This window comes from Eleutherodactylus coqui, chromosome 4 (assembly GCF_035609145.1).
Source record: "Eleutherodactylus coqui strain aEleCoq1 chromosome 4, aEleCoq1.hap1, whole genome shotgun sequence".
Lineage (NCBI taxonomy): Eukaryota > Metazoa > Chordata > Amphibia > Anura > Eleutherodactylidae > Eleutherodactylus > Eleutherodactylus coqui.
In genome coordinates, this window is record NC_089840.1 from 200,618,481 (window position 1) to 200,646,144 (window position 27,664).

General features: G+C 42.1%; 1 protein-coding gene across 2 annotated transcripts in view; it reads right to left on the reverse strand.

Moving 5' to 3' along the window:
• The window catches only part of PALD1 (phosphatase domain containing paladin 1), a 237,879-nt gene that overhangs the window by 24,265 nt on the left and 185,950 nt on the right, over nucleotides 1–27,664 (reverse strand). For both annotated transcript variants that reach the window (XM_066600553.1, XM_066600554.1), the window contains one exon: nucleotides 5,455–5,610. In XM_066600553.1, the coding sequence (XP_066456650.1) occupies nucleotides 5,455–5,610 (156 nt within the window). The remainder of the gene's footprint in view (nucleotides 1–5,454; nucleotides 5,611–27,664) is intronic.

Here is a 27,664-nt window from a genome sequence, read left to right on the forward strand (position 1 = left end):
CCTGCATACTGCTCAGGTGAGTACACAGTTACTCGATAAGACTGCTACTTGATCGAGTAGCAGCCTTAAACGAGCGTGCTCGCTCATCTCTAATTTTGATACACTGTGTGATTGAAAATTGTTCCTGATGTTCATTCTATGCTTATTAATATGGGCACACAGTTTGTTACTAGTCGTTCCCATGTATCTCTTGCCACATGGAGCTCATCCTCCTTAGGCCTCATTCACACGGGTGATGCGATTTTACACCGGCCGCAACACCACTGAAAATCGCCACAATAAAGAATAGCTGTGATTGAGTCCCGAGAATAATTAGCATTTTCTCGTCCATTCCATGAGCGAATCGTGGGAAAAATACGCTGCAGCACAGAATTCCATCGGGCAGCAGAATCCTCGGAATGACTTCTAATGCTTAAAAAGAGGCAACGGTCTTCTTTTCCTAGTATCATATGCAGGTAAACTCCCTCCCCCTCCCTTTTTTTTCAGCTTCCATAGGAGTCTATGGGAGCCTCCAGCGATTTTCGTCAAGATAGGTAATCTTTTTGCGCCTGCAAAGCATATTCATTTGCGCCGGCAAACACCTACTGATTAAAATGGCTAATTAGTCTACTTAGTTTCATTTATTTTTCCTGCGCAATTATGCAGTGCTGCATGCATCTTCTAGCGTACTTTGTGCACACATTTGTGCTTTCCCATTGACTTCTATGAGAACATTAGGTGCACAAGTGCGCAGGAAAATACAACATGTTGCATTTTTTTGCATGGAATCAATGGGTCCTCATCGTGCGTGAAAATTTTGTTTGCGCAAATACGCCCATGTGAAGGGAGCCTTAATGCCGTATTCACATGAACATATTTGTGTAGCGTATTATGCACAAAAAATTTGCATACGCAGTGAATTGAACCCATTGATTTCACGCAGATCGTTCACATAAGTGTATTTTGCGCATCGTACAAAAAAAATACACAGCATGCATATTTGCACAGGAAAATAACACAAATTGCACTACTTACACTAATTGCCCATATCAATGAGCATGGTTGCGTGTTTTTTCGCGCACGCAAATGTGCACGCCCATGTGACCCCGGCTGAGGCATGCCTAGCTTTAGACCATAAACGACATAATTTGCATTACTTTAACGTTTCTCAGACATCGTTCGTTTTACAGCCTCATGAAGTTAACTGGAAAAAAGCGAGCGCGCTGGAAACACGAGAGCACATTTGGGAATGAAGTTGTTCCTGGCAGAAGCCGTTCCTTCTAATGAATGTACATAAATTCCACCTTCCTCTGTTTAAAACCAGCTGACCATATGGCAGGGCCGAGGAAATGCATCAACAAAAACAATCTGGAGACCAAGTATTTGAGAGTTCAGCGTGCAGACAACGCCGAGACAATAGGAGGTCTGATAGAAGCGCACGTCCTCCCCTTCGAGAGCACTAAAAGTGTTCGCGGATCACACAGCTGTACTGGGAACCGAACACAGGCAAGAGCAAGCAATGGGGAAGTTCTCATCTGTCTGCGGTCTGTGTGCTCACTTCTACTGTTTACACCCGACAGCAGCTGTCCGCGACTGCCAGAATACCGATGGTGAAGTAACGGAGACCCCCTGGAATCCAACACTCATTACTTATCCAAACGGAGATTAGCCCCCCACATTGTTCCATTTACGTCCCGGAATACCAAAGTGACAGGACATAAACTTTGTCCGATATTAAGGCCGGCATCACACGGTCGTACTTGCACGTGCAAAATTTGCATGCACTATATACAGAGAATGGAACCCATTGCTTTTAATGTGTTTGCTTACATAGGTGTAAAAGTCCACATAGAAGTCACATGTGTGCGCAATAGGGCTTAATTGCGCAGGAAAAAAGAACACATCTGGAAGTCATTAGATGAATTAGCCATTTCAAAGGCTGGGAGCATCAGTGTTTTTTTTGCGTATGCAAATGCACATAAAAAAACAGCAAAATAAGTGCCGATGCACAAACAAAAGAATAGTTCATTTTGCAAATACATGTCGCTCAGGTATGCTTGCACTCGTGTGAAGTCGGCCTAATGGCTCATTCCCATGGCCGTATACATATTTCAGCCCGTGAATATGAAGCATATTCATGGGCTGAAATATATTGCAGTTTTTTTCCACGCAAATACGCATTTGTCCGCATTGAAGAAGGAAAGCACGAAATACCATTAATTATGAGAGTACTTGTGGACGCAAAAAAATTAGGCTAGAGAAAAGTACAGTAAAATATGTTGAAGCATGCACAAGAAAGCATTATGTTTTGCTTCGTGCCATTACAAAGAGCAGGTTTTAATCCATCTCTTCCTGTAGTTACATGTTGGTGTCTTTCCACTTAAGGGGAAAAAATTCAGTTAAAATAGTAATGAAGTTTGCATGAGATGCGTAAATCGTTATGTTGGTCCATAGTGGCAATGCCACTACCAATCTGTAATTGGTATCTCTATCGCCTAGGAGCCACCCCCGATAGCCAGGCGTGGACAGCTAAGCACACGAGGCGACTGGGCTCAGGATGCCCTTGACAGACCACCGGTAGACAGTATCGTCTGATTGTATCCCAAGCAGCTCCAACTGTTTTGTTGTCCAACCAGAGACAGGTGGTCCCATTGTTTCAGGCTCTTGTATCTATCAGAACTATTTCCAGATGTTAGCTCAAGGATATTTGGTCTCACAGTGCCTATTACGTGTACTGTCTTTGACACCCACCCACTATTGCCTCAGTTTTCAGTGTTATCCCCAACGACGAAACTGCTACTTAGTGGAACCTGGTTGTCTGTAGTGACTAATCCAGGTTTAGTTTGTGCACTGACGATGGCCATGTTTGTGTCTGGAGACCTCAGGGTGAGCACCTCAATTGCTGCCTGCCTTTGCTGAGCAGCGGCACACTGCCCCCACTGCTGGTGTGATGGTCTGGTGGGCCATTGCATATGGCAGTTGGTCACCTTTATTAGCTCAGCCATATGCCTGTGACATCCTGCGGCCACATGTGTTGCCTCTCATGGCAGGGCTTCCTAGGGGCATTTCCAGCAAGATAATGCTCAGCTAAATACAGCAAGTGTGTCACAGGAACGTCTCTACAACATTACCACACGTCCTGTATCACATCTTGCATCTAAGCTAGAGGTGGAACAACAGGATAGTAGAGCCTCCATGACCCCGTATCACATCTTGTATCCAAGCTAGAGGTGAAACAACATTGTACTAGAGCCTCCATGCCACCCATATCAGATATTGTATTCAAGCTAGAGGCAGTACAACATGGTTTTTGATCTGATATTGTAATCACTTACTTACCGTATTTTCCAGTGTATAAGACGACCTTTTAACCTCGAAAAATCTGCTCTGCAGTCGGGGGTATATAGTGTCCGAAAAAAAAAATGCTCACCTCCCACGGTGCTGCTTGCAGAAAGCAATGCTCTACCAGCGTGCACGGGGGAGCGAGAGCCTGCAGCAGCGCCACTGGAGGTGAGTATTCATTTTTTTTTTCACACTTTATTCCCAGCATATAAAACGAAAAGTCGGGGGTTGTCTTATACACCCCGTCGTCCTATATGCTGGAAAATACGATAGATCAACATTAGAGATGAGCGGGTGCCGCTGCGGCTGACAGGTGAGTCGCAGCGGGGAGCAGGGGAGAGAAAGATCTGCCCTCCGTTCCTCTCCGCTCTCCCCTGCAGCTCCCCGCTCCGTGCCGACACCCGAATCTTCAGACCCGAGCACAGCGATACTCGGATAAAGCAAATTACTCGAGCGAGTAGTGCTTTTCCGAGTACGCTCGCTCATCTCTAATCAACATTAGAATCACAATGAGAAAGTTCGATTCTGACAACGTCTAGGTACTTGATTTTTTAAATTTTTTCTTAACCAAGACTGTATATGCCAAAAATGTCTAATAGGTGCAGGCTTCACCTGCTTCACTCTGTTTGAAAATTGTTAAAGGTTTCTCTCGTATACTTTATATGGTACAGTAAATAGTGTCATTAAAAAAATACAACTTGCTCTACAAAAACCAAGCCCTGCAGAGATGAAAATAATGGCTGTGTCGTCAATGGGTTAAATTATGCCTTTGTGGCTGCAAAAGTCATATTGAACCAATGTACGTTGAAGTGAATATATAAAACCAACTAAGATTAATCATATTCCATGTGTTTGTCTTGGATGAATCAGGATGGATTTAAAGACAGGAATTAATTTATAGACAGGGTTGTTATGTCTGTCTGGTCAATTAAGTGTAAAGCCTGGAGCATTTTAATTTATTTATTATGCAATCTTCAGCCTGAATAAATCCCAATTAGTTTTCTATACATTGACTTTGGTTGGGTATGCGGCAGGAAAATAAAAATTCAAAAGAGCTTGATCTCACCTTTATGGGAATTCTTGGCAAGGGAATCAAAGAAGGTCGTTGCTAGACAAAAGCTGGGGATTGTTGGTTTGGGTCCCATCTGGGTCGCCACAAATGTTACTGTACATGTTCAATTTAGGGAATACTTAACGGGTATTGCAGCCTTATCAATCAGATATGCCTAATTACTATTTGATGCATCGGAGAAGAACACAATGAGAAACATTCAAGTGATGTTTCCCAGCTCTTCTGAAGCATTTCATTACTTGCATAGTTTATACAAAGGAGTGCAAACAGTGATAATAGCCATCCAACTATCATAAGTAATGTAAGTGCAGCATTCTTCTCCAGCATTATCGTGCAAATCACAAACGAGTTCTTCTATGACATTTGCATACATTAGTTCATTTCACATGCCCCCTACAATCTAGTTCTAGCAGACTGTTCTGCTTTTTACCATTTTCTTGAGTCTTTTAAGTGAACTATATTAACCTTGTGGGATAATATCCAGAGGTCGAGTGAAATGTATTAACCTTGTGGGATAGTATGCGGAAGTTTATTTACCCCAAGGGATAATTGCTAGATGACTCTTACATGGTCAACTTAGAATATAGGTTTGCACATGTCCAATATTGCACCAGCATTGCATTAATCCTTAGCTTGGTGTATTATCAGACATGTTTTTTTCCTTCATTGAGTTCTTGAATTTCATTTTTTATTACTCTATACAGACCTTAAAGGGGTTGTCCAGTTGTAAACTGGATATTCATTTCAATAGGAACTTGCCCTGTATTACCCAGCCGGGCCACTGGAGTGGAAACAAAACTTTAAGCTTCCAGCAGAAATCAGCTCCATGCTTGGTGTAGCAGCCCAAAGAACAGCTGATTGGCTAAGGTTCCAAGTGGTGGACCTCCATCGATCTGCTATTGATGACTTATCCTCAGGATGGACCATTAATAGTTTACAAGTGGACAACCCCCTTTAATGTATCAAAACTGCAGGCATGAACAAAGGAGAGAGATATGGAAAGCTTAATGGGAAATGTTTAATGAGTTCTAGATTTAGGACTGGTTTCATTTTATACGCACCTCATACATCCACTTGCTGAAGGGTCTCTGCCATGTGTCCTTCTTCTCCAAGTGAAGGTAAGCATTAAAGAGTATCAGGTAAATATACCTCTCCAAGTACTGCAGACTTCGGAGCTGAAGTAACTGCATTTCCTTCACATTTTTGGCAGTTTTAATCTGTCAAAACAAAGAAACCATTTTAGTAAAATGCAGAAAAAAAAGTTAAAACCCAAACTTTTGTTAAACTATTATTAATAATGCCAGGTTTTAGAGCTCATTACACATTGTTTTAGATTAGTGGTTTGCGAACTCTAGCTCTGCAGCTGTTGGAAAATCACAACTCCCAGCATGTCGCCAAAATTTCCAAATACAACATTTCTGTAATGTTTTATACTTTTTCTATTGGTTAACTGTGTGACCATTTGACATTTTGATGGGAAATCCGATAATATTGTCTGTCCATAATATATGCTCCGTTATTAATGTTCAATCAGCGGAAGCTATTATTCCTCCCCTGTATGTCCTAAAAATCAAGTCACAACTGGTCAGCTTTACTAGCAGCAATGAGCAATAGTAAGTTGCTATGTAAAATGCTATATGTACAATTCAATTACTTTGTTGCCCCAGGTGTTGAACTTTTCAAGCTTCCTAACAAAGGATCCATTAGAGCAGTGTTCCCCAACTCCAGTCCTCAGGGACCGCCAACATGTCATGTTTTCAGGATCTCCTCAGTGTTGCACAGGTGATGTAATTATTGTCAGTGCCTCAGACATTGCCACAGGTGTTCTCACCATAGGATACCCTGAAAACATGACCTGTTGGTGGTCCCTGAGGACTGGAGTTGGGGACCCCTGCATTAGAGGACTGTAGTTTGCAATAATTTTTGCAAGGTTGAAGGGCATATCCATAGTTAGAAAAACTTGACTGCTTTCTTGTAGAAAACAGTCACACCTGTCTATGGGTTTTGTGTCTGGTATTGCAGCTCAGCTCCATTTAAAGGGGTTGTCTCGAGGAAGCAGTGAAATTTTTTTTTTGCCCAGTCCCCCTTATTAAGCATAAATTACTAAACACCCGTGTAAATGACTTTTCTAGCCGGTTTCTACTTACAGTTCCAGCGTTTCAGCAACTTATAAAAAGTTTCCCCAAGATGGCCGCCGGCTCTTTTCCCGTCGCTTGCTGTAGCCCGACGTGCGCGCTCCCGAGGCGCTACCAGCTGTGTCTCCCTGACAACCAGACGCCCGGCAGCCGCCGACCGGACCCACCGAAGCCGCCGACCGGACCCACCGCGGCCGCCGACCACGGCACACGCTCTTGGGCCACAGTCACCCACCGCCAGGCAGCAGGTAACCGGCGCTAGGCCACGGCTCCCCCGCGCTAGGCCCCGGCTCGCCAGCGCTAGGCCCCGGGGCCACAGCGGTAGGCTCCGGGGCCACAGCGGTAGGCTCCGGGGCCACAGCGGTAGGCTCCGGGGCCACAGCGGTAGGCCCCGGGGCCACAGCGGTAGGCCGTCACTCATCACCCCCGTCAGTCCGTCACCCATCACTTACCTGGCGGCTGGGCGGTTGAGCGGCATGGCTGGGCGGCACGGCTGGGCAGCTCAAGTTTCTGCACCTTCCTCTAAGAGAGGATGGTAGCAGAATGGCCGCTCCAGCGCGCTCCCGAGAAGATACAGCTCGTCTGCGCATGCGCAGAAGAGCTGTAGCGGCGAGCACACTGAAGCGGCTCGTGCTCAGAGCAGAAGACCGGACTGCGCAAGCGCGTCTAAAAAAGCAAGCCACCAGCGAAATTAGACGGAACCATGGAGACGAGGACGCTAGCAACGGAGCAGGTAAGTGAATAACTTCTGTATGGCTCATAATTAATGCACGATGTATATTACAAAGTGCATTAATATGGCCATACAGAAGTGTATAACCCCACTTGATTTCGCGAGACAACCCCTTTAAGTGAATGGGTGGGAACTTTAATGCACCACTTTTTTTTAGAATTTAATACTGTGTGAATATATAAAACTTATTAATATATCTTCTTGGACAAATTTGACAACTTTCTCATCATTCATTACCCTGTAGACCTCCTTCTCCTACCTGCAGGTGAACTGAAAACGCAGAGAGAAGAGGGAGGAGGGATGAAGTTGCAGTCTCTGTGTCTCAGTCATGCTGTGAGAGGGGAGAAGGAGCAGCAAGGTGGAGGCAGCTAATTAGAGAACACAGCAGTTCTCCGGCTCTACACATGGAAGGTTTGCCCACTCAGCACAGTTGTGAAGACACAACCTATGCAGATTACAGACATTTCTGACTGGTGTACCCCTAATTCACACTTACAGCTGCCTATGGGGTGAATGTGACTTATTGCAATGAAAAAAAGCTGTTTAAAAGAAATGTACAGAATAAAAGACACATTTGAGGATGGATCAAGCTGTCTATCAAAATGACTATGTTATTAAGCAATGAATTCCTATTTGTGAAGGGTGTTGTCAAAAAGTCTGATCCAACACTACATCTAAATACTATTACATGGTCAATATTTGATACTGGTGTACTACATTGAAATAACAATAGTGTATTTGAATAGGAAGGCATGGTTGGGCTACACGATGGTATGGTGCACGGACCACTTGGGGCCCAGAACTGGGATTTCAATTTAGTGTTCTGGCCCGTGTATGAGATAGAGAGAGAAACCCAATAGCAAAATTGTGGAACCGCTGCTATGACTGAAGTAAGGAAATGTAAGTACTAGTAGTACTGTCTATGCAAAAGTGTACTCAAAGTGGCCTCCATCTGCTATGATATATGCATTAAGCAATTTGACAGTTCAGTCCAGAGCTAACGCTGTCACTTGTTACAACTATGGGCACTGGATGGTTCTGTAAATGGGACAGAGGGTTTAGAGCATTTTCTTTTGCAAGTTATGGTCATTTTTGGTCTATGCAATATTAACCTCCTTAGTGATGGCCAAAATGCTTTTTGCTGACCCAAGTATTTTTAAGGCAGTGACTTGGCTGACCACCGACTACCAGGAGCAGAGAAACCTCAGATAGTGGTAGTTTAACCCCTTGCATGCAACAATCAATAGCAACTGCAGCATGTAAGCAGATGATAGAAGGAGTGGGATATATTACCCATCGGCCACCTGAAATGCGATCACAAGATACCAGTGGGTTCCCATGGCAGCTGGTAACTCCATTTTTACCATGCAACTCACTCTGTTAGACCCTGCCTACACCATTTTCATAGGCTTACTAAAATGCAGTACATAAGTAATGCAGTGTACTATCCTAGGAATTGAACAACTGCTTCTACAAATCACTTCCAGGAACAAAGAAAAACTGTCAAAAAAGTTCAAAAAAAGGTTTAAATTTAAAGGAATATAAATCCAGTTTAAAAAAAAAAGTATCCCCCCCCCCAAATAAAAAACATTTTAAAATGATAAAATACACAGAATTTTTTTTTTTAAGTAGTACATAACAGATATTACCACATTCATTACAATCTAGACAATGAAAAATTTTAGTTATTTATTACACATTGTGAATGCCGTAAAAATAATTTTAGACTATAATGCCAGAATTGCTATTTTTCTGTTGTTCGCCTCCCAAAAACGCAGTAAACGCAATCCAAAAGCCAAATGACCTAAAAATGGTACCAATGAAAACTACAACTCTTCCTACAAAAAACAAGACCTCTCAGAAATCCATTGCTGGAAAAATAAAAACGTTATGGGTCTTAGAACGGGACGATGCAGATTCAATAGTTTCTCTTTAAAAATATATTTTTATTGTGCAAAAGTAGTAAAAAATAATGCCCATATAAAACGCTGTAAAAACAAAACCCAAAAATATTTTTTCCATCACCCCCTCAAAAAAATGTAACACAAGTTCTACAACACATTATATGTCCCCCAGAGTGATGAAAAAATACAACTTGTCCCCCCTAAAAACACAAGCCCTCATACTGCGATGTAATGAGCTACGGCTCTTGCAATGCAATGATGAAAGTCACTTGGTCCTTAAGACACAAAATAGGCTCGTCAGTAAGGGGTTACATTTTTTTTAGAAGCATGTCAAATAGAGATGAGCGAGTATACTCGCTAAGGCACATTACTCGAGCGAGTAGTGCCTTAGCCGAGTATCTCCCCGCTCGTCTCTAAAGATTCGGGGGCCGGCGCGGGTGACAGGTGAGTTGCTGCGGGGAGCCGGGGGGAGAGAGGGAGAGGGAGAGAGAGATCTCCCCTCTGTTCCTCCCCGCTCTTCCCCACCACTCCCTGCCGGCCCCCGAATCTTTAGTGACGAGCGGGGAGATACTTGGCTAAGGCACTTTTTTGCTCGAGTAATGTGCCTTAGCGAGTATACTTGCTCATCTCTTATGTCAAATTAAAAAGTTTAGTGTTTTTATAAATTTTTCCCATTGGATAAGCAGGGCCTCCTTTTTCCTATCTTGCATCTAATGACGCAATCATTGCAGGAGTAATCGAAAATTTGCATGGTTTCTGATTAGGTCGTGGGGCACGCAAGTTTCAAGAAGTTTCTGAAGGCTCCGTGAGCCATGCAAGCCAATGTACTGTGGGTTGAAAGGCATTTGTGAGACAACAGAAGCATTGTTAGATGACCAGGTCGAGGACAGGCATGCGTTGAAGGCGTTGACATCATAGCAGCGGTCTCAGGGGTCTTAAAAATTGTTATGTCCCCTTATATTATCTAGCTCTGACAAAGACCCTTAAATGGAACACTTGCGACAATTTTGAAGATTGTTGCCGATTTTGCGTGAGCTTTACATTGTGCAAAGTTTACAAAACTATGGCAGAAAAGAGAATTTGGTTGAGGCACAAATTGCTACATGTGTTAAAGAAATTAAAGCTTACACGCAGGACTCCGTGAGGATGTTAGAGGCTTATTTTCTAATGAAATATATATTATGGTAGGCTGTGAAACGCATTCAGATCTGTTGGAAGGCTGCCACTTCAGCAACCGGGGTCTCATTAAACCTCCCGACTCTGCTGCACACTGTTTATTTTGTTTAAAATATTTTATTAACAGACTGCCATAGATTCTTGGAGGTAATTAGTTTCTTTCCTAGCAAATTTTGTCTTTATGGCAAAAACTTCACTATGTGCTGTATAGCGAGTCTGCTGACTAAATGCTGACAAAGCTTAGTACCATGCAGGGGAATAAATATGCAAGCTGCTGCTATAGTTCCCGAGTCGTTCCCCCGTTAGATCAGTTATTTTTTTCCCCTTCTGTAATTTAGCAAGCCGAATGTATGTCATAGAATAACCCCCACACTCTCCCATGTTAAACAATACCAACTTTTTCCCACCTACATCAACATCATAATGCCAGAGAACAGAGGTAACTGCCTGTCTTTATTTAATATGTTGGATCTGTAAATGGGCGTAAATCATCAGTGTTACTGTAGGCATAAATTCAGATAAGAATTTGGGCTAGAGGGGGTAAAAATAAGTGATCGATAACTTGAGTATTTTTAATCTATATATATGTAAAAGTGAAAATTTGTTTGTTCTTCATAGCCTCCTACATGCCTTGATGAATCTCAACCCAACTTGGTACACAAGCTCTTTATGATGCAACCATAATATTGGGGGAATTTAAACTGTTGTTGCTCATAGCATAGAAAGAATGATTTCTCTTAGCCAAACTTGGTACGCATACTCTTCATGATCCAACTGAGAATATTGAGAATGGGGTTCAATTGTTTTGCTCATATCAATCAATCAATCAATCAATCACAGAACAGCTTTCAAATTACAAATTTTTACCAGCTCGGCATGGGTTAAAATAAAAAATCAAACGCATACTCACCAGTCTTTGCCCCTACCGGGCACCTCTAACCAGCTCTGCTGTCCCGTCATCCACTGGTGGAAGTCAGGTGACAGCTGTGGCTAGTCAAAGGCTGTAGCGTCACCCTCCTAAACTCCTGGCATCATGGCACCCAAGACTTGAGCGCTGATGCCAGGATATTGGAAGGTATGGAAGAAGAGAATGAATGAGTACCACCCAAATGAATTAAAACAAGGTACAACCATAAGATGTCTAACTGTTTCTGTACGCATATTTAAATTTCATAAAGACGGTTATGCTTTTTGCATTGAGGGTGTGTGCCATGCTATTCATAGGTATGCTTGTTAATGAGGAGTAGAGGAGTTTGGATGGTGGTACTGCAGCCTCTGATTGGCCACAGCGGTCACCCAATTTTCGATGGTGGGAGAAGGGGCAGCTGAGCCGCTCAGTGGTGCTGCGGGAGAGTATACTTTTTTTTTTTTTTTTAATTTTAACCCATGCCCAGCTCGTAAAAATTTTTCATTTGAAATCACACAACCCCTTTAAGGAATGATGATTGGTTGCTAGCTTTGTGATTCAGAGTGGTGAATAATTTGGATGTGTGGTCAATCTATAATACCTTTGAAAATCCAGAAATCCATCTGATAGGTCCAGCCGACAACAAAAAGTAAAATTACTGTGAGTAAAGGCTTAAAGTCAGTGATGAGCCTTATCAGCGCCGCACACTGAGTTCTCAGTGGGATACCAGCTGATAGTATTCTTCCAGCTGGTATCCTGCACAGAGCTCTCAGTGATAGCTCCGAGAACAAAGCAGCTTAAGCTGTTCTAGGCACTATCAGCTCAGTGGGATACCAGCTGATCACTCCGAGAACAAAGCAGTTGTTTGCATATACAAAACAGCTGCTGTTCTTGGAGCAGTCAGCAGTGTCCTGCTCTACTTGCATTTAACTCTTAAGTAGCTAATTAGCTACTTAAGAGTTATGCAAAGATGATCACTCAAACTGTTTGAGCAATTTTTAAGCGATCATCTTTCAGTATAAATGGGCCTTAAGACAAGTGAACAACGTGACCAACAACCTAAGAATGAGCGGGAAAGAGCCAGGACATAAGGGGCAGCAAGGCATTCCAATTTGTTGCTAGATGGCTTTCAATCTGATTCTCACAAGGACTACGAGTATCTTCTGAATGTTATTAGAGAAAAGGACCAAGCATGTAGCTACTGTCACAACAAAAAAAATGTTAAAAAAGGAGCCTCCTGGAATGTTATGTAGGAGTGGAAATCCAGGCAATGCATGGTATATAAGCTAGTAGAACAAATCCTGCGAGAAGGACAACATTATTATAGGCACCCTTGATGTTCATGTAGATGAATTCATGTTACTCAACATAACCACTGAATATACAGGTGGTTCGGGAAAACTGTTACATTTTTTCCAGTGTCTTTATTAATTATTTTTGTTTTTATTTTTTTATTATTTGTTTTTACAAATTGCTTTGTTACTAATTTCTTGCCATTTTTTGGTGTCCAGAGGAAGCTGAGATAACATGATGAGCATTCACATACCACAGATAGTGGATGATCTAAAGCCTGTGGGCATTCTTAGAGGATTGGCCTTCCAAGCAGTGCCCTTGGCACTGTCTCTGATGAAAAAAGTTGCACCTAGGATACCTGTGAGGAGATGTGAAAGGAAAGACACAGAAGAGATAGACATCACTGGTACTTGTGCATCTACTAGCAGTCAATCGGTGGAAAGGAGACTTCCTAAGAAAACTCTGAATATGGGAGGGTGAAACTATGCTAGCCATTTTGTCAAGATGCAAAAAAAGAACCAGAATGCACAAATGGTGGTAGGATGATTCTTGAGGAGGATATCAGGCATGTTGACTATACATTTTGCCATGTATAGCTCAATTTTCAATTTTGACTAAAGACTTTGGGAAGCTTGAGCACTTGCGAATTAGCTGAAATCAAGAGAAATTGTCAAATACTGGCCCTTTTAGAGGCTGGGAAACGGTGTGTGCACTTGACTACAGATGAGCGAGCATACTCGTTAAGGCGATTTACTTGAGAGAGAGCATCGCCTTTTTCGAGTACCTGCTGGCTCGTCCCTAAAGATTCAGGGGGGCTGGGTGGGGCGGCGCAGGGCGGCAGAGGGGTTTGGGGTGGAGAGTAAAAGATCTCTCTCTCCCTCACGATCCCTTCCTTTCTTGTCCAACAGAATCATAAGGAGGTTATACGTAAGCAAATTAATGCTAACATATTGATCAATACAACTGTGCCTCCTCCATAATGTGTCATTGATAAAGTCTCAAAGTAAATGGGTTATAACATTTTTATTTTTATTTAAAGAATACATTTTGACAGAAATATCATTTTTTGGGCTAAAATATGAGCTTCAGAATCCAACACTTGAATCATTATATCTGCTCAAATGGAATGCCATCATTATGTAAGGAAAATAACATTTCCTCAGAATATTAATGGCACCTAATAAAATGCATATTAAGATGTGACTCTTGGCTCTATCAATAGTAGCAGTGCGCATTTATTAAATGTTTTACTTGACTATCCCTTGTGACCTACAAGAAAAGTGGGTGTATTTAAAGTTTTTTCTTCTGACTAGAATTCACTGGAAATTTTGATCAACTTCCCCCCTGCCCCAGGGGCATTAAGGCAATCCTACACTTAAAGGCTATTGTTTTTTTAAAACATACTTTTTTCAGATAAAATGTACAATAACATTGTATAAAATTATATAAGCGTAAAGCTGTATTAAAAAAGTATAGATATATACATTAGCATCTCATAGTGGTATTGGTTACTTTATATAAAATATATCAGAAATACAGAATAAGTAGTACACAATGATGTAGAGGGGGAAAAGATGAGAAGTGTTCACATATGCCATTTGCTAGAGGTTGTGGTTAAAGAGGTCACAAGACCACGTGAAAAAAAAAAGAAAACATAGATAGAATGCTTTGAATATTGTAATCAGGAGAGGGCATATTAAAAGAGAGTAAATTATATATTCAGGGGCTCCTGAGTTGAGCATCTTCCTTTCCTTTTAACTCATCCTGCTCGCTGGCACATGCTCCGATAGCATGGTGGTGAAGCACGCTGGGGATCATTCTGGCCCGCCTGCCTCCATACACAGATGAATAGATGAGTGTCAGCCTGTTTACCCAAGCTGATTTTTAGGCTTTTGGTTTTTAGGCTTGCACGATCCGAATGACCAACTAATTATCCAGCAAGAATCTACACCATAATTGTTCAGTGCACAAGGGCCCCAAGACTGCTACTGAAGCACAATCATGGTGAAATAGTAAAAAGCTTCATTTCTCACTAAGAATCTCTGACTTAGGACCGTAGGAGTAGATTCAGACGCAGCAGATTTGTAGCAAAAATTTGTGCAACTGTCATGTACAAATTTGCCAAACAGCATTTTCATAAATTTTATGGAAAAGTTTTGTGACCGCTGCTTTAATACTTTTAATACTGTTCTGTATTCAATGCATGGCTTTAATAAGAAGCTAAAAGGCAAAGCTATTCCTTCCTGGCTATAGAAGGTCCCTGCTGTGGCTGTCCTGGTCAGCAGCAACCAGGAAGGACAGAGTAGTTGTGAAGCAATTTTAAGTGGTGGAAAAACCTCTTTAATAAGACTAATTTGAATAACCCCTTTCACCAATTCAAAACTGAAGCAACTATTACACTTCTAATACTTCTGCCTCCCACACTGGGGTCAGACGAGGTAGTATAATAGCCGCTTCAGCTCCCTTAGCGGAGCACCAGTCATATACAAAAATGCTCGAGTCACCCATTGACTTCAATGGGGTTCATTACTCAAAACGAACTCTCGAGCATCACTGAAAGTTCGACTCGAGTAACGAGAACTCGAGCATTTTGGTGCTCGCTCATCTCTAGATGTGACAATTGTTCCTGTTCTTATCTACCAATGTTCCCCTCCCATCCCCGATGAGGACATCCAGTCATGCTGCACTGACGGTGGGCCAGGTGATCAGATGATCTCTAGTGATGGCAAGTGGCTGGTCCCCAGAGATTAAGTATAGATGACCTATCCGCTTTAATCATGTGTGATCCTGGTTGAACAGAGACAGGCAGTCAAAAAATCTCATAATCCAAGTTTTTGCCACCTGAAAGTATTAAAATGATGCTGGCAGGAAGGCGGAGAAGGGTAACAATAACCTATCTTTGTTTTACCATTTTAGTGATGCCAGTTTGCGGTTTTTGGCCTCACTACTGAATGAAAACCAGCAATCATTTTAACACCAAAAGGAGTTATATATGCACAAGCCTACGTCATGAAGAATCCTGAAAACTGATTTATATCAATCGTATAACTATAGAGGGTGCAAAACATCACATCCGGGTCTTGATGCCGGAGACCGCCGATCGCACTATATACTAGCAGTTCTATTACTGGCATGTGATGATTTGATGGATGGCTAGTGCATTTTTGGTATTGGGCCCAGGAACATTAGCTACACATCTACATTCATTTCAGTTCATTGAGGATCTATTGATAAGGGGATAAAAGGGACAGCTTCCCCATGTTCTAGTGTATTTCAACTTTTTTTTTTACCATTGTTCATTAGGATTATATTCATGTTCCTGGTGTTCACGTCCATGCATGTATTTTATAGGATGACAAATCATAATGACGTTTGAGGCTCAAAATAACCCAAAAAATAAAAAAAGAGCCAACTGGTCCAAACCTCGCTGTGCACATGTCATAATAAACCAAGTTATGGAAAAACTTTAACCTGAAGCACTGTGATCCATTAGACCCTTGACATAAGGGGGTGTTAACTTCTGACATGCAAAACAAACTCATTAAAATGGACTTGAAAACATGGAAAATTTTACCATAGCAATGTTTTTCTCTGCTTGTGCCCAAAGAGCACAAATAGATATTTCTGCCAGGCTAAAAAAAAAAAAAAAAAAAAAAACACGCCAAAGATATCACAGCGGTGGAAATAACATAACCTTCAGATCTGACACTGTCCGCCAGTCATTCTGACCTCATTCTTCCTGAATCCTTAAAATAATTGGATTTACTCATTCACACAGTGTTAGTGAGTCGTCTATTCTTTTAGTTCTGCTAATGCAATAAAAGGCAAACGTGATCTAAGATGATACTAAATATCTTTCTCTTATCAAGCATCTAGCGATATAATGGAGTTGGCTTTGTTAGGAGCCATAATGGTAAAAAAATGTGTGGCCCATATTGACTTCACCAGATACATGTACACATGTAGCAAACATTAACATGATGCGCCAGTCATGTTGACGACTACTTGTTACATCGGTGATTATGTTTGTAGACTGTGCACTATGCGGTTTGTGAGGGCAAATTATTTTAGGAGATCTGTTTTACAACATGACCACTGTTTTTCTATGGTGTGCTTGATGAAAGAATACACTCACTTTTACAAGGGTCGATTATTGCCGAATATTCACTGGAAACCGTGAATTTGGGCGACAGTTGTCCCGTGCATACATGGCCACCAACACAGCACTGAGCGAGAAATCACTCACTTGTGTCAGGTACAGGTGAGGAGAAGGCTTAGATTGTGGAGTGACTGGTACCCAAGTTTCTGGGATTCTGCACGTCAACCAGATAAGCGGCCATCACCTTCTGCCACAACTCTACAGCAATCCGCCTGGCCCTGAACGGCAAACCAATTTGTCCTGTACTGAACAGGAGGAGAGAGGAGAAGGAATGATATCTATCGATCCCGCCTCTGTCCTCGATCACTCTGCAGTATTGCAAGCTTGAAGTTTGTACCCAGCTTTCCCGCTCCTGCACACATGCAAAGTGAAAGCTCAAATCATCAACCTGAATCGTTCTAACGGACTCCGCAGCTCTACAATGCTTACACAAAAAACACCACCAGTTTCTTAATGGTAATCTGGAACCCGATTTATGACTTTAATCTTCGGAGAAATTTCGTGTTAACACGGACGAGGTTCACTAATAAATTTAAAGTTTAATTCTTAAAAAGGAAAAGTCCTTATTTACAGAATAATACAAAAATGATGTTTCAAGATAATCGGCAAGAGACTTACCTATGATATTACAGACAGTAAAATAACAGGGATAAAAAGAAGAGTGTTACCATTCCTATGCGTGGAGTCTCACAGGGTTACTATGGGGCAGTCCTCACGTATTGACCTCCAAGTGGCTGACGATTTGGGGTCCGTGGGCTCCCACTTTTAAAAGATCCCTCAGCACACACCTTCTCCGCGCCCCCTCTGAGGTCACACAGAAAAGGAAGGGTTGGGTTTGTAGGAACTCTGAAAAATCAGAATTCTCTTTCAGTCATATCTTCACATGCAGTTAACTGATCGGTAATATAGGCCCAGCATATTTTTAGTCATGGTTTTACCTATGCCTTGAGTATCCTCGGATACATACTTCTACATAGGCGAATCTCGGTTTCTGAGCATCTCACAAAGATGGAAGTCCCTGCATCTTATTCGCAGTGATGCGATATTTCACAAAATATCCTTGGCTGTGACTTACAGATCTTTCATAATTTCTAAATTACATTTTTTTCTTTGTTTCGATCGAATGTCTTTTGTTAACTTTTGGCTCCAAATGTTATCAGGTCTGGCTAGACCCTTCAAGAAAAGGGGAGGGAGAAGTTCATTGGGATGTGACTAGAGATGAGCAAGCATACTCGTCCGAGCTTGATGCTCGTTCGAGTATTAGGGTGCTCGAGATACTCATTACTTGAGACGAGCACCACGCGGTACTCGTCTCGATTAAAGGAGCACTGACCATTGAATTCAATGGACCCGGCAATACAGCCAGCTCCATTGAAAGCAATGGGCTGCCGGCTAGCACGGGATGAATTTTCGGGAAGGGCTTAAAAATATAAGCCCTTCCCTGAAATTCATCCAGAAATGTGTAAAAAGTAAAAAAAAAAAAAAAATATATGCTCACCTTGTCCCGGCAGACGGAGTTCAGCCGCGGCCGGCCGGCAGTTCTCCTGAACTGCTGTGAGTAGTATTTAGCAGCCGGGGATTTAAAATCCCCGCCTGCTGAATGAGCTGCCTCTGATTGATCACAGCCTCACCAATCAGAGGCAGCTCTCACTCACCCATTCATGAATTCATGAATGGGTGAGTGAGTGCTGCCTCTGATTGGCTCAGCGCAGGGACCAATCAGGGGCAGTTCTCAGCTGTCATTCAGCTGAATGGGTGAGTGAGAGCTGCCTCTGATTGGTGAGGCTATGACCAATCAGAGGCAGCTCATTCAGCAGGCGGGGATTTTAAATCCCCACCTGCTGAATACTACAGAAAGCAGTTCAGGAGAACTGCCGGCCCGACGCGGCTGAACTCCGGCTGCAGCGGAAAGGTGAGTATACATTTTTTTTTTATTTTTACACATTTTAGGATGATTTTCAGGTAAGGGCTTATATTTTTAAGCCCTTCCCGAAAATTCATACCGCGCTCGCCGGCAGCCCATTGCTTTCAATGGAGCCGGCTGTATTGCCGGCTCCATTGAATTCAATGGGCTAATATTGTTCTTCTCTGCCACAGCTGTAACAGCTGTGGCAGAGGAGAACGATCTTTATGCTGACAGTGGGGGGGGGGGGGGGGGGGGTCTCACTCTTGCCACTATTGTGGCTTAATAGTGAGATTTCGGAGCCTGAAATGCAGCCCTGCATGTTGCCCCTCGCCTGCCCTATCCATTTCTGTGTTTTTTACATGACTTTGGTGATTTGCTAAGATTTTCAAAAATGAAAACCTTAGCGGAGCACCAGTCATATACAAAAATGCTCGAGTCACCCATTGACTTCAATGGGGTTCGTTACTCGAAACAAACTCTCGAGCATCACTGAAAGTTCGACTCGAGTAACGAGAACTCGAGCATTTTGGTGCTCGCTCATCTCTAGATGTGACAATTGTTCCTGTTCTTATCTACCAATGTAAACATTCTCTAGCTCTGGCTTCAGCAGGGCTGTAGGACAATCAGAGACCCCCTGGGGGGAGTGTAACAGCCTTTGCTGAAGTCTATGTCAAAGGTATTTCGGCACACAGCTTTCCGGGATGCTGAAAAACATTTAACTCTTCCACTTACAAACTACACCGCAGTGTTGCAAAACCTTGTGGGGCTAAGGTAGCCGCATCATACTGCATGGCCAACATAACCGTGGACACAGACACACACAGAATGTCTGATAGGCTACAGCCTCCACAATCCAATTAACTATTGACCCGTGTAAACAGGCAGTCATTCTTCTATGAACAACAACCTGTTTGTAGTGAATGGAAGCGGGCGGCCGGAAGATATCTCTGTCGGCTCCACCTTTGTTGCCAGAATGACTATTGCTCCTGTGTGAAGGCACAAGAGTGATACTTTGTGGTATGGCTATTGAGCGCTTATGCACCTGACATTCGTCTAGTGTAGTAAAGGTACCTTCAGCACTCTACTTCATTAAGACCAATCTTTAAACAGTCACAACACTTTTGACCCAATCATGGCCAGCAGTTTTCTTCTTACAGGAGCTGAAATGGTTTGGCTAGTTATAGGATATCAAAGGCGGCGGCAAAAGAAGTAGCTTCACTCTAATCCTTAAAGGGGTTATTCCAGAATCAATCATTTTTGCGAAAATCACACGAACAATGGAAAGTGTAAATAGGTTGTCTGATGTCCAATGTAATTTACTTCCTTGCCCCTTCCTTGTTTTTGTAACCCCATTCCAAGTGTGTGCCTTCTCCTTCACAAAGCAGTCTGGGCAGTCTTTCTTGTACCATGTGACTGCTGGGAAATAGGGTAATTTTACAATGGCTCAAAACAAGCGATTACAGGTTACTATTGGCTCATGGAAGAATCGCTCACTTGTTGGAGTGGCTTAGTTTTCATCTCGCCTCAAAAATGAGTGATTGTTGGCCAGTGTAAATAGGCAGTCATTCATTTAAGCTGTTGCTCTTCCCATATATATTTTACGTGCGTACCTTAGGTGCTGCATGAATTCCGCTTCATTGTTGCTTCAAAAACCCCTTGTTGACTGAACTGTAATAGATCTGAGCAATGTAGAGAAGCAAATATGACTTTGCAGCACATGCACACCATGGAGAGAAGATAGGGAAGCCCGCATGCATGGCTTGCCCAGACAACGACAGCGAGAGTCATCACAGCGGGTAAAGGAGTAACCAAGTGTACATGCAGAACTGCCGAGCCAAGAACTACCGAAGTACACCTTGAGTAGTACCGAAGGGTAAATTGAGGGTTCTGCTGGGGTTACAACATATTGGATAAAGAGTACTTAATTACTTGTATTGGCTACTATTTATTTCCCCAATGGAAACCCTTGAACCACCGTTCCAATTTTGGAAATACCCCTTTGAGTGCTGTTACAGGATTTATTTATACAAGAAACCCCCTTGCTGAAATGCTATAACAGTTCATCAAAATATATTCTGGATGATAATTAAAACAACCATTGCTTGCATTTACATACAACCTTAGCTCAACCCCCAAAAGGTTCATCATCAATATCTCAGAACTGAGAAGCACACGAAGTTGCTTAAACCACTCCGATGGGGAATACTAATGCAACCAAACATAATGTCAACAAAACAGAATTCTCCAAAACGTATCAGCAAAACTGCTAGGATTTAAGAAGGGTCGATTCCATGTTTGCTCCTCAAAGTAGACCTCTTCCCAAAGATCCAGGCAGCAGTATGTGGCTTATGTTATAAACAGAATACTAGCCATCCACAACAAGTCAACTTGACATTATCATTTAATCCTTCTACTCTATAATCTGGCCAAGGCTTTGCAACTTTGTTGGTCGATTGCCAACACTGACATTATAAGACTGGCTCATACCTCTACTGATGACCTACAAATACTTGGCAGGTGTTATAGTCCCACCTGAGCTTAACTGTCACGCATTATTGAACATACTATTGCCAATGTTTTTTATTACTATGGAAACCACATTACATCATCACAAACTTTGAGCCACAGGGACTGAAGGCAATGAAGTTGCCATTAAAAACACTGAACTGAAGGAGGACAAGGATGAATTAGACTATAGCGCTGCCAAAAAAACTGTATCCATTGGCTTAAGGGAAATTGCAAGTAGTGCAAAAATAGTCATGGCCATTCTAATAACTTTTTCTGTGCCACCCATCTATCTATTAGGTTAGTGCTATATGCGTGGCATTTTACCTTGCCTATATGGCCAATAAGAGGTGCAAAAAATAGTTTTTGTCTAATAAATTTCAAAATGAACAATAAAAAGCCCCGCAGAGTTAAAATAAGTAACTGGCACAAAAAAACTTGTCATTAAAATCCCCCCCAAAAACTCTATCTATCTATATATACACACTCCTACCCCACTACTCTTGGCAAGTAGGAATTACAACAATATTTACTGTATGTGGCGATTTGAATCCCCATCAGGTCTCCAATGAATACACTGAACCCCGCAGAAATAAGTGCCTGGTACGGGCTAGAAACGTGTGTTCCATTGGGAGGCTTTGTCTTCTCAAAATAAATGCAGTTTATACTCTCCATATCTGTCATCTCTACATGTCCGATATCTTCTTCTGTCTCGACTTCTTATATTAGCGCTATTTTCAGATAGGACATATACTATCGAAAAGATATGATCAAGTAATCTGGAACATAAAAGGAGTTGTTTCACAAAAAAAACAGGATAGGGAATCAGTATGTGATCGGTGGAAGTAGACCTCCATTGATCAGGAGAACAGGGGTCCCAAGTATCTCCGGATGGTGGTCATGCCAACTCCATTCATTTCAGTGGGACTGCCAAAGATAGATGAGTGTTTGTACTCTGCTACCTCCCCAAGTCCTTTTGAAAGTAATGAAGTGGCAGTGCACATGTATAATCATCGCTCCATTCATTTTGGAACACTTGGGACTCTTGTTCTCAAGATCAGAGGCGGTCCTAACTGTTCAACCTTCATTGATCAGATACTTATGCCCTATCTGGTGAATAGGTACAAGTGGTTGTCCCACTTTTAGCTGTTTTCAGACAGCTCCATACATTGGACAGTGGCCCAGGTTAGTAGTGAAGGCGGAGTTCCACTCACTTCAATAGCACTCAGCCTGCAGTATCAAACCCAGCCACTGTGCAATGTACAGAGCTGTCTGAAAACAGCCAGAAATGGGACAACACCTTTATTGTTAATTCCAAATTATATGGTTTTGAGCATAGCGGCAACATTTCATAATGCCATTTCTGGTAACACTAGCATACAACAGTATCTGTAGCTACCAATGTCTGGGGAGTAACATGCGAGTTGTGAGTCCCAAGGCACTATTGGGGAAGAAGAGAGGAAGTACCTTATAAAGTAATGGTAACACACATTCAATGTGTGATAAATACAGTAGTGGTCTTGTCCATCCTTGCAGTTTTACCAAGCCTTAAAGGGGTTGTCCAGTTGTAAACGGTTGATGGCCTATCCTAAAGAGAGGCCATCAATATTAAATTGGCGGTGTCTGCCACCCATGACCACCTTTAATCAGCCGTTCACCGAGCTTGTGTGCTTGGGCACTGTGCTGCTTTCTGCAGGAAGCACGCAGCTTCGTTCCCACTGTAGTGGCTCGGTTTGGTATTGCAGTTAGTGTTACCATTGAAGTAAATAAGAACTTTGACTGTCATACCAATTCTGGCCATTGCAGTAGAACGGAGGTGTCTGTTTTTTTCAACGTGAGTTGTGCCTGCAGTTACAAGTGCTGGCCACTACACAGAGGTCGGCACGGAGACGTCGGCTGTTTCCGCTCCAACCTCTATGTATTTGCGGCGCTGCCGCATGCACCTACTCAGCTGGTTGGTCGGGGTCCCGAGCACCAGATCCTAGCCGATCAACTATTGATGACCTATCCAGAGGATAGGTCATCAGTAGTATTCTCCCTAGAAAACCCCTTAATATTGATGGTCTATCCTAATAGGCCATCAATAGTTTCTAGAGGGACAGAAGTTTCAACAAGGATCAATGTTAGATTTTATTTCCTGTTGCTTACATAGCACCACAAGACTCAGCATTGTACAAAAATTTGCACTATTCACCTAATTTCTTGTCCCCAAAGGCAATGGCCAGATTCATAGGAAGCCCATTAACCCATTAGATGCTTTTGGAGTGTGGGAAGAAACCAATGCAAACAGAGAAAAAATACATAATACACACAGATGTTGTCCTTGGTTAGACCTGAACTGAGAGCCCCAGCACTGTAAGGTAATAGCATTAATCACTGCCTGTGTCAGTAGCATGGTCTTCTCAAACAGTCTCTTTTGAAACATAACCCAGATACAGAACACAGTTCATATTTCGCACTTCTTGTTTAGTCAGCTCTATGAGCTGTTAACTAATACAGTGAGTCAGTGACCACAATGAGCCATTAAATAGCCTTCGAGATACTTTTACACCTTTTGAAATAGGCGGACGTGATCTATGGGCAATAAAAATTCAATTTCCCATTGGTAAAAGAAAAATAAACGAACACTTTGGACTCGAAAATGTAAGTCAACTGGCAGGTAAAAACATGCTTTCCCATTTTCCCCAGACAGACCGTGGATATGAAGAGAAAAGATACAGATAATGTGAACCTAAATCCGAGCCAGCAAGAGTCATAGCACATAAGCAGGAAAATGCACCAGCTGGTATTACTTTACATCTGTATAATATAACCGAGGCTTTGCACAAAACAGTGAGCCACTCTTCTGGCAGTTAAAGATCTGTAAGTGGATACAAACATTCGGAGCTTAGAGAATAGGTTTGCATGTTTTTCTAGAGCTTGCATAAGCCCCTGCATACGCAGAAACTCAGGAATTTGCAAACAGGGGCAAAATTTAAGAGAGATTTTTCGATCCTCCCACATGTATTCTTTTTTTTTTAGTATTTGTTTCTCGTGGAATTTTTGTTTGATGTCCCACTAGACAATGCAGGATTCTTTTGGATAGCAGTAAGTGAAGTTTACTAACTGCCTTTAACTCTAGAAAAAAAAAAAATCTGTGAAAAGGAAAACTCAAGAGGGAAAAAAAATTTCATAGGCTTGTATGCATTTTGTAGTTGTATACTATTACAGTTTTTGCTTATAAACTGGATTTTATGGAGTACCAGTCGGAGTCGCTTGATTTTTGCCCCACCTAAAAAGCAAGCATTATTGAGTCATGTAAACCAGAGTCACCTAATGTTTGAGTGACTGCCTACTTACTGTGAATGAAGGCGGGCGGGCACAAACCATCCTTGGTCCGTTACGCCTCCATTCACGGTACAGCTATCACTACTGTGTAAAAGCACAGGAGCGATAGTCATCGGGAAGGCTGTCGGGCACTAACGCGTCTGACAGTTGTCTCAAGTAAAGGAGCCCTAAGTCTCTGACAGACTCCTTGTAGCGGCAACTTGTCTCCCATAGGAACAAAAGAACAGGTGTGTTGAAATCCAATATACTCGATCATTCATCTGCAGTGAGGAAGAGAGCCAGGAGGCCCATAAATACATTTGTTGACCAATCCAAATCAAAATGTGTGGGTATAGCCAGCTTCTATCTAATGTGCCCAGCCAATCCAAATTAAAATGTGTGGATATAGCCAGCTTCTATCTAATGTGCCCAGCCAATCCAAATTAAAATGTGTGGATATAGCCAGCTTCTATCTAATGTGCCCAGCCAATCCAAATTAAAATGTGTGGGTATAGCCAGCTTCTATCTAATGTGCCCAGCCAATCCAAATTAAAATGTGTGGGTATAGCCAGCTTCTATCTAATGTGCCCAGCCATTTTAAGACGTTCAAGATCGTCAGCAATGGTATTGTACTTGGGCTAGAATAAGGTAACGACTGAAATTTATTCAGGTCCACAATGCACTGCAAATGTCAAAGGTGAAAATAATCCACTTTGCCACAGCTCTTATATGAAGTTGATTGGCGAATTAGTCAAAAGGACAAATAGTAATAAAGTTGTTTAAGTCTATCCCAGCTACGGAGCTTAAACCACAGAAACCATATATGGTGGAATTTTTATTTTTTATGTTTCATCTGTTTAGTGGTTTTGAAAACAAATGTAACAGGGAAAACAAAAACACATTGATAACATTTACCGAGAGGAGTGCATCTCATGCTTACAAAATGAAGACCTATAATTAGGAATCGGCAGTTCAACGTTGAAGGCAGATGAAATCTCTTCCTAAATAACCTCCCCCAATATATCCAGTGCAATATGTGAATTGTAGAACAGCCCATCATGGCAAGGTGAGACAGGTTCACTCAAGAACCTATACAGTCTGGCAAAGTCTTGGTCATACCCCTCAAGTGACTACTCCAAACTAACCAACTAATTAGAACAGGAAAAAGGAGACAGAATGCAGAAAAAAATTGGGAAAAAAAAGAAAAGGATATCGAGAAGGACAGAGAAGCTAAAAGGAAGAAAGAGTAAGAAAAAAAAAAACACATAGCACAGATGATCAAACATATGCTTACACATATATATACACTTCTAGACATACAAATTTAGGGGAAAGAAGGGGAAAAACTCATCAACCTCCACATGGCTCATACTTCGAAAGCCTGAAACTTTAGGAAGTCCAAAAATTAGAATATCAGAGCCATAAACGCACCATTCTGCTGGAGTCGGGGGAGACCTCAGCAACCAATACATCTATTCGCTTGATATGGTTTATCGCCTTGACCAACTCCAACACCAATGGGGGCTGTGTGCTCCTCCAATGTTGGGGGATCACCGCTCTCATGGACGCTGAGAAGTGGTGCAAGAATCCCTTTTTCACAGAAGACGACAGACTGCCTGGGATGATAGAGAGCAAGACCAAATGGGGAATTGGTCTAACTGATTGGAGCATTACTTTTTTCATACAGCAGGAAGACCGCATTCCAGAAAGATCTAATTACTAGGCAGCCTCACCACACAAACAGAGTAGTCCCCCTTCACAGAGCCTCAATGCCAACAGGAGTCTGACACGGTTGGAAAAATACGGTGAAGAAATCTGGACATGTATACAATCCAGTAAGTACTTTGTAATTATTCCTCTTTGCAAGACAAGCCAGTGGCGTCTTATGTAACAGCACAAAGCCTTCTCCCAGTCAGAGATCAAGAATACCAATGGTTAAAAGATTGACATCGCCCTTTCTCAGGTCCCAGCAAACGAGGGCCACCCTGGAATAACAGTTCCAAGTAGTATATTATATACTCATATACGGGACAGGGTACGAGCAGTAGAGGAGCCTTGCAAGAATAACTCTCAAATCGGGGTCAGGAGGCATGGAGCTTATAAGTCCCAGAGTAAGATATAAGAAAAGATACCATCTGTATGTACTCCAACCAGTTGAGGGAGGAATCTAGGTAGCTAGCTTCCAGTTCAGTGAAAGGGGGTAAAAAAAACAAATCCCCAAGACGAATGTCATCAGACGCTCTCCAATACAAAAAGGAACTCTTGTGCTGTTTCGGGGGTAAGTCTGGGTCATGAAGAAGCGGAGACAGGGGGCACCTCAATATCAAAAGACTCTACTCTAGGCCACGAGGCCATCCAATGTGTCCAAAAAGGCAGCAGAATGGAGGGAGTGTGATACAGGAGAAGGCCTGATCTACGGCAGAGATTAAGGCCACGTCAAATCTGTATTTTTATTGTTCTAGAACAGGAGTCCATGACAGATGTATGCAAGCGTACTGATATAAGTGCATGTTGAATGTAGTCCTGGAAAAGTAGTGGGAATTTAGTTTTAGGCTTCGTTCACAAAAAAAATGACTTGTATAAATTGTAGTGTTTTTGTTTTTACATTTTTGTAAATCTTTTGTTGTTATACTACAGAGCTGTGGGCACCCTAAATACCGCCATATGGTACAATCATATCTCATGGCAACATTCAAATGTTGCTAAGAGAATAGAGAAAATTGTTCCATAATACAACATCTGATGGAATAGGTCATCGTTTTTTTTTTCTAATGGAATGATAAGGAATCTAAATAGAAAAAAAAAGTATGTGCCCCCGTGTAATCATAACAAATGCCTTTCGTTAATATAAAATAAAGCATCAGAATTGCGCAGTAAACCAAGTTGATTCACGTTATAAAACATCTGTCCTCAGCCCAGTTTAACAGTCACGACTAAAACCTGCAGAGCCCGGAGGCAGCACAATTCAGAATGAGCTAAAAGGCACAGCACTCTATTCCAGCCTCTCAGAAGGCACCTCTGACGCAAATGGATTAGCCAAAAACTGCAAAAGAAATACACTTTACATTTTGTGTCTTATTTTTTCTAGCTTTCTAGAATTCTTTGAATACTTCCATGTAAGAAACTATTTTGTTTTACAACAATGCTGATGAAGCAGTTTCAGAGCTCAAGCCTGCCTCTGTATTTAGATTTCAGCGTTTAGCCATTATACTTCCTGACAATTAAGTAATTTGGGGCCCCGACGGAG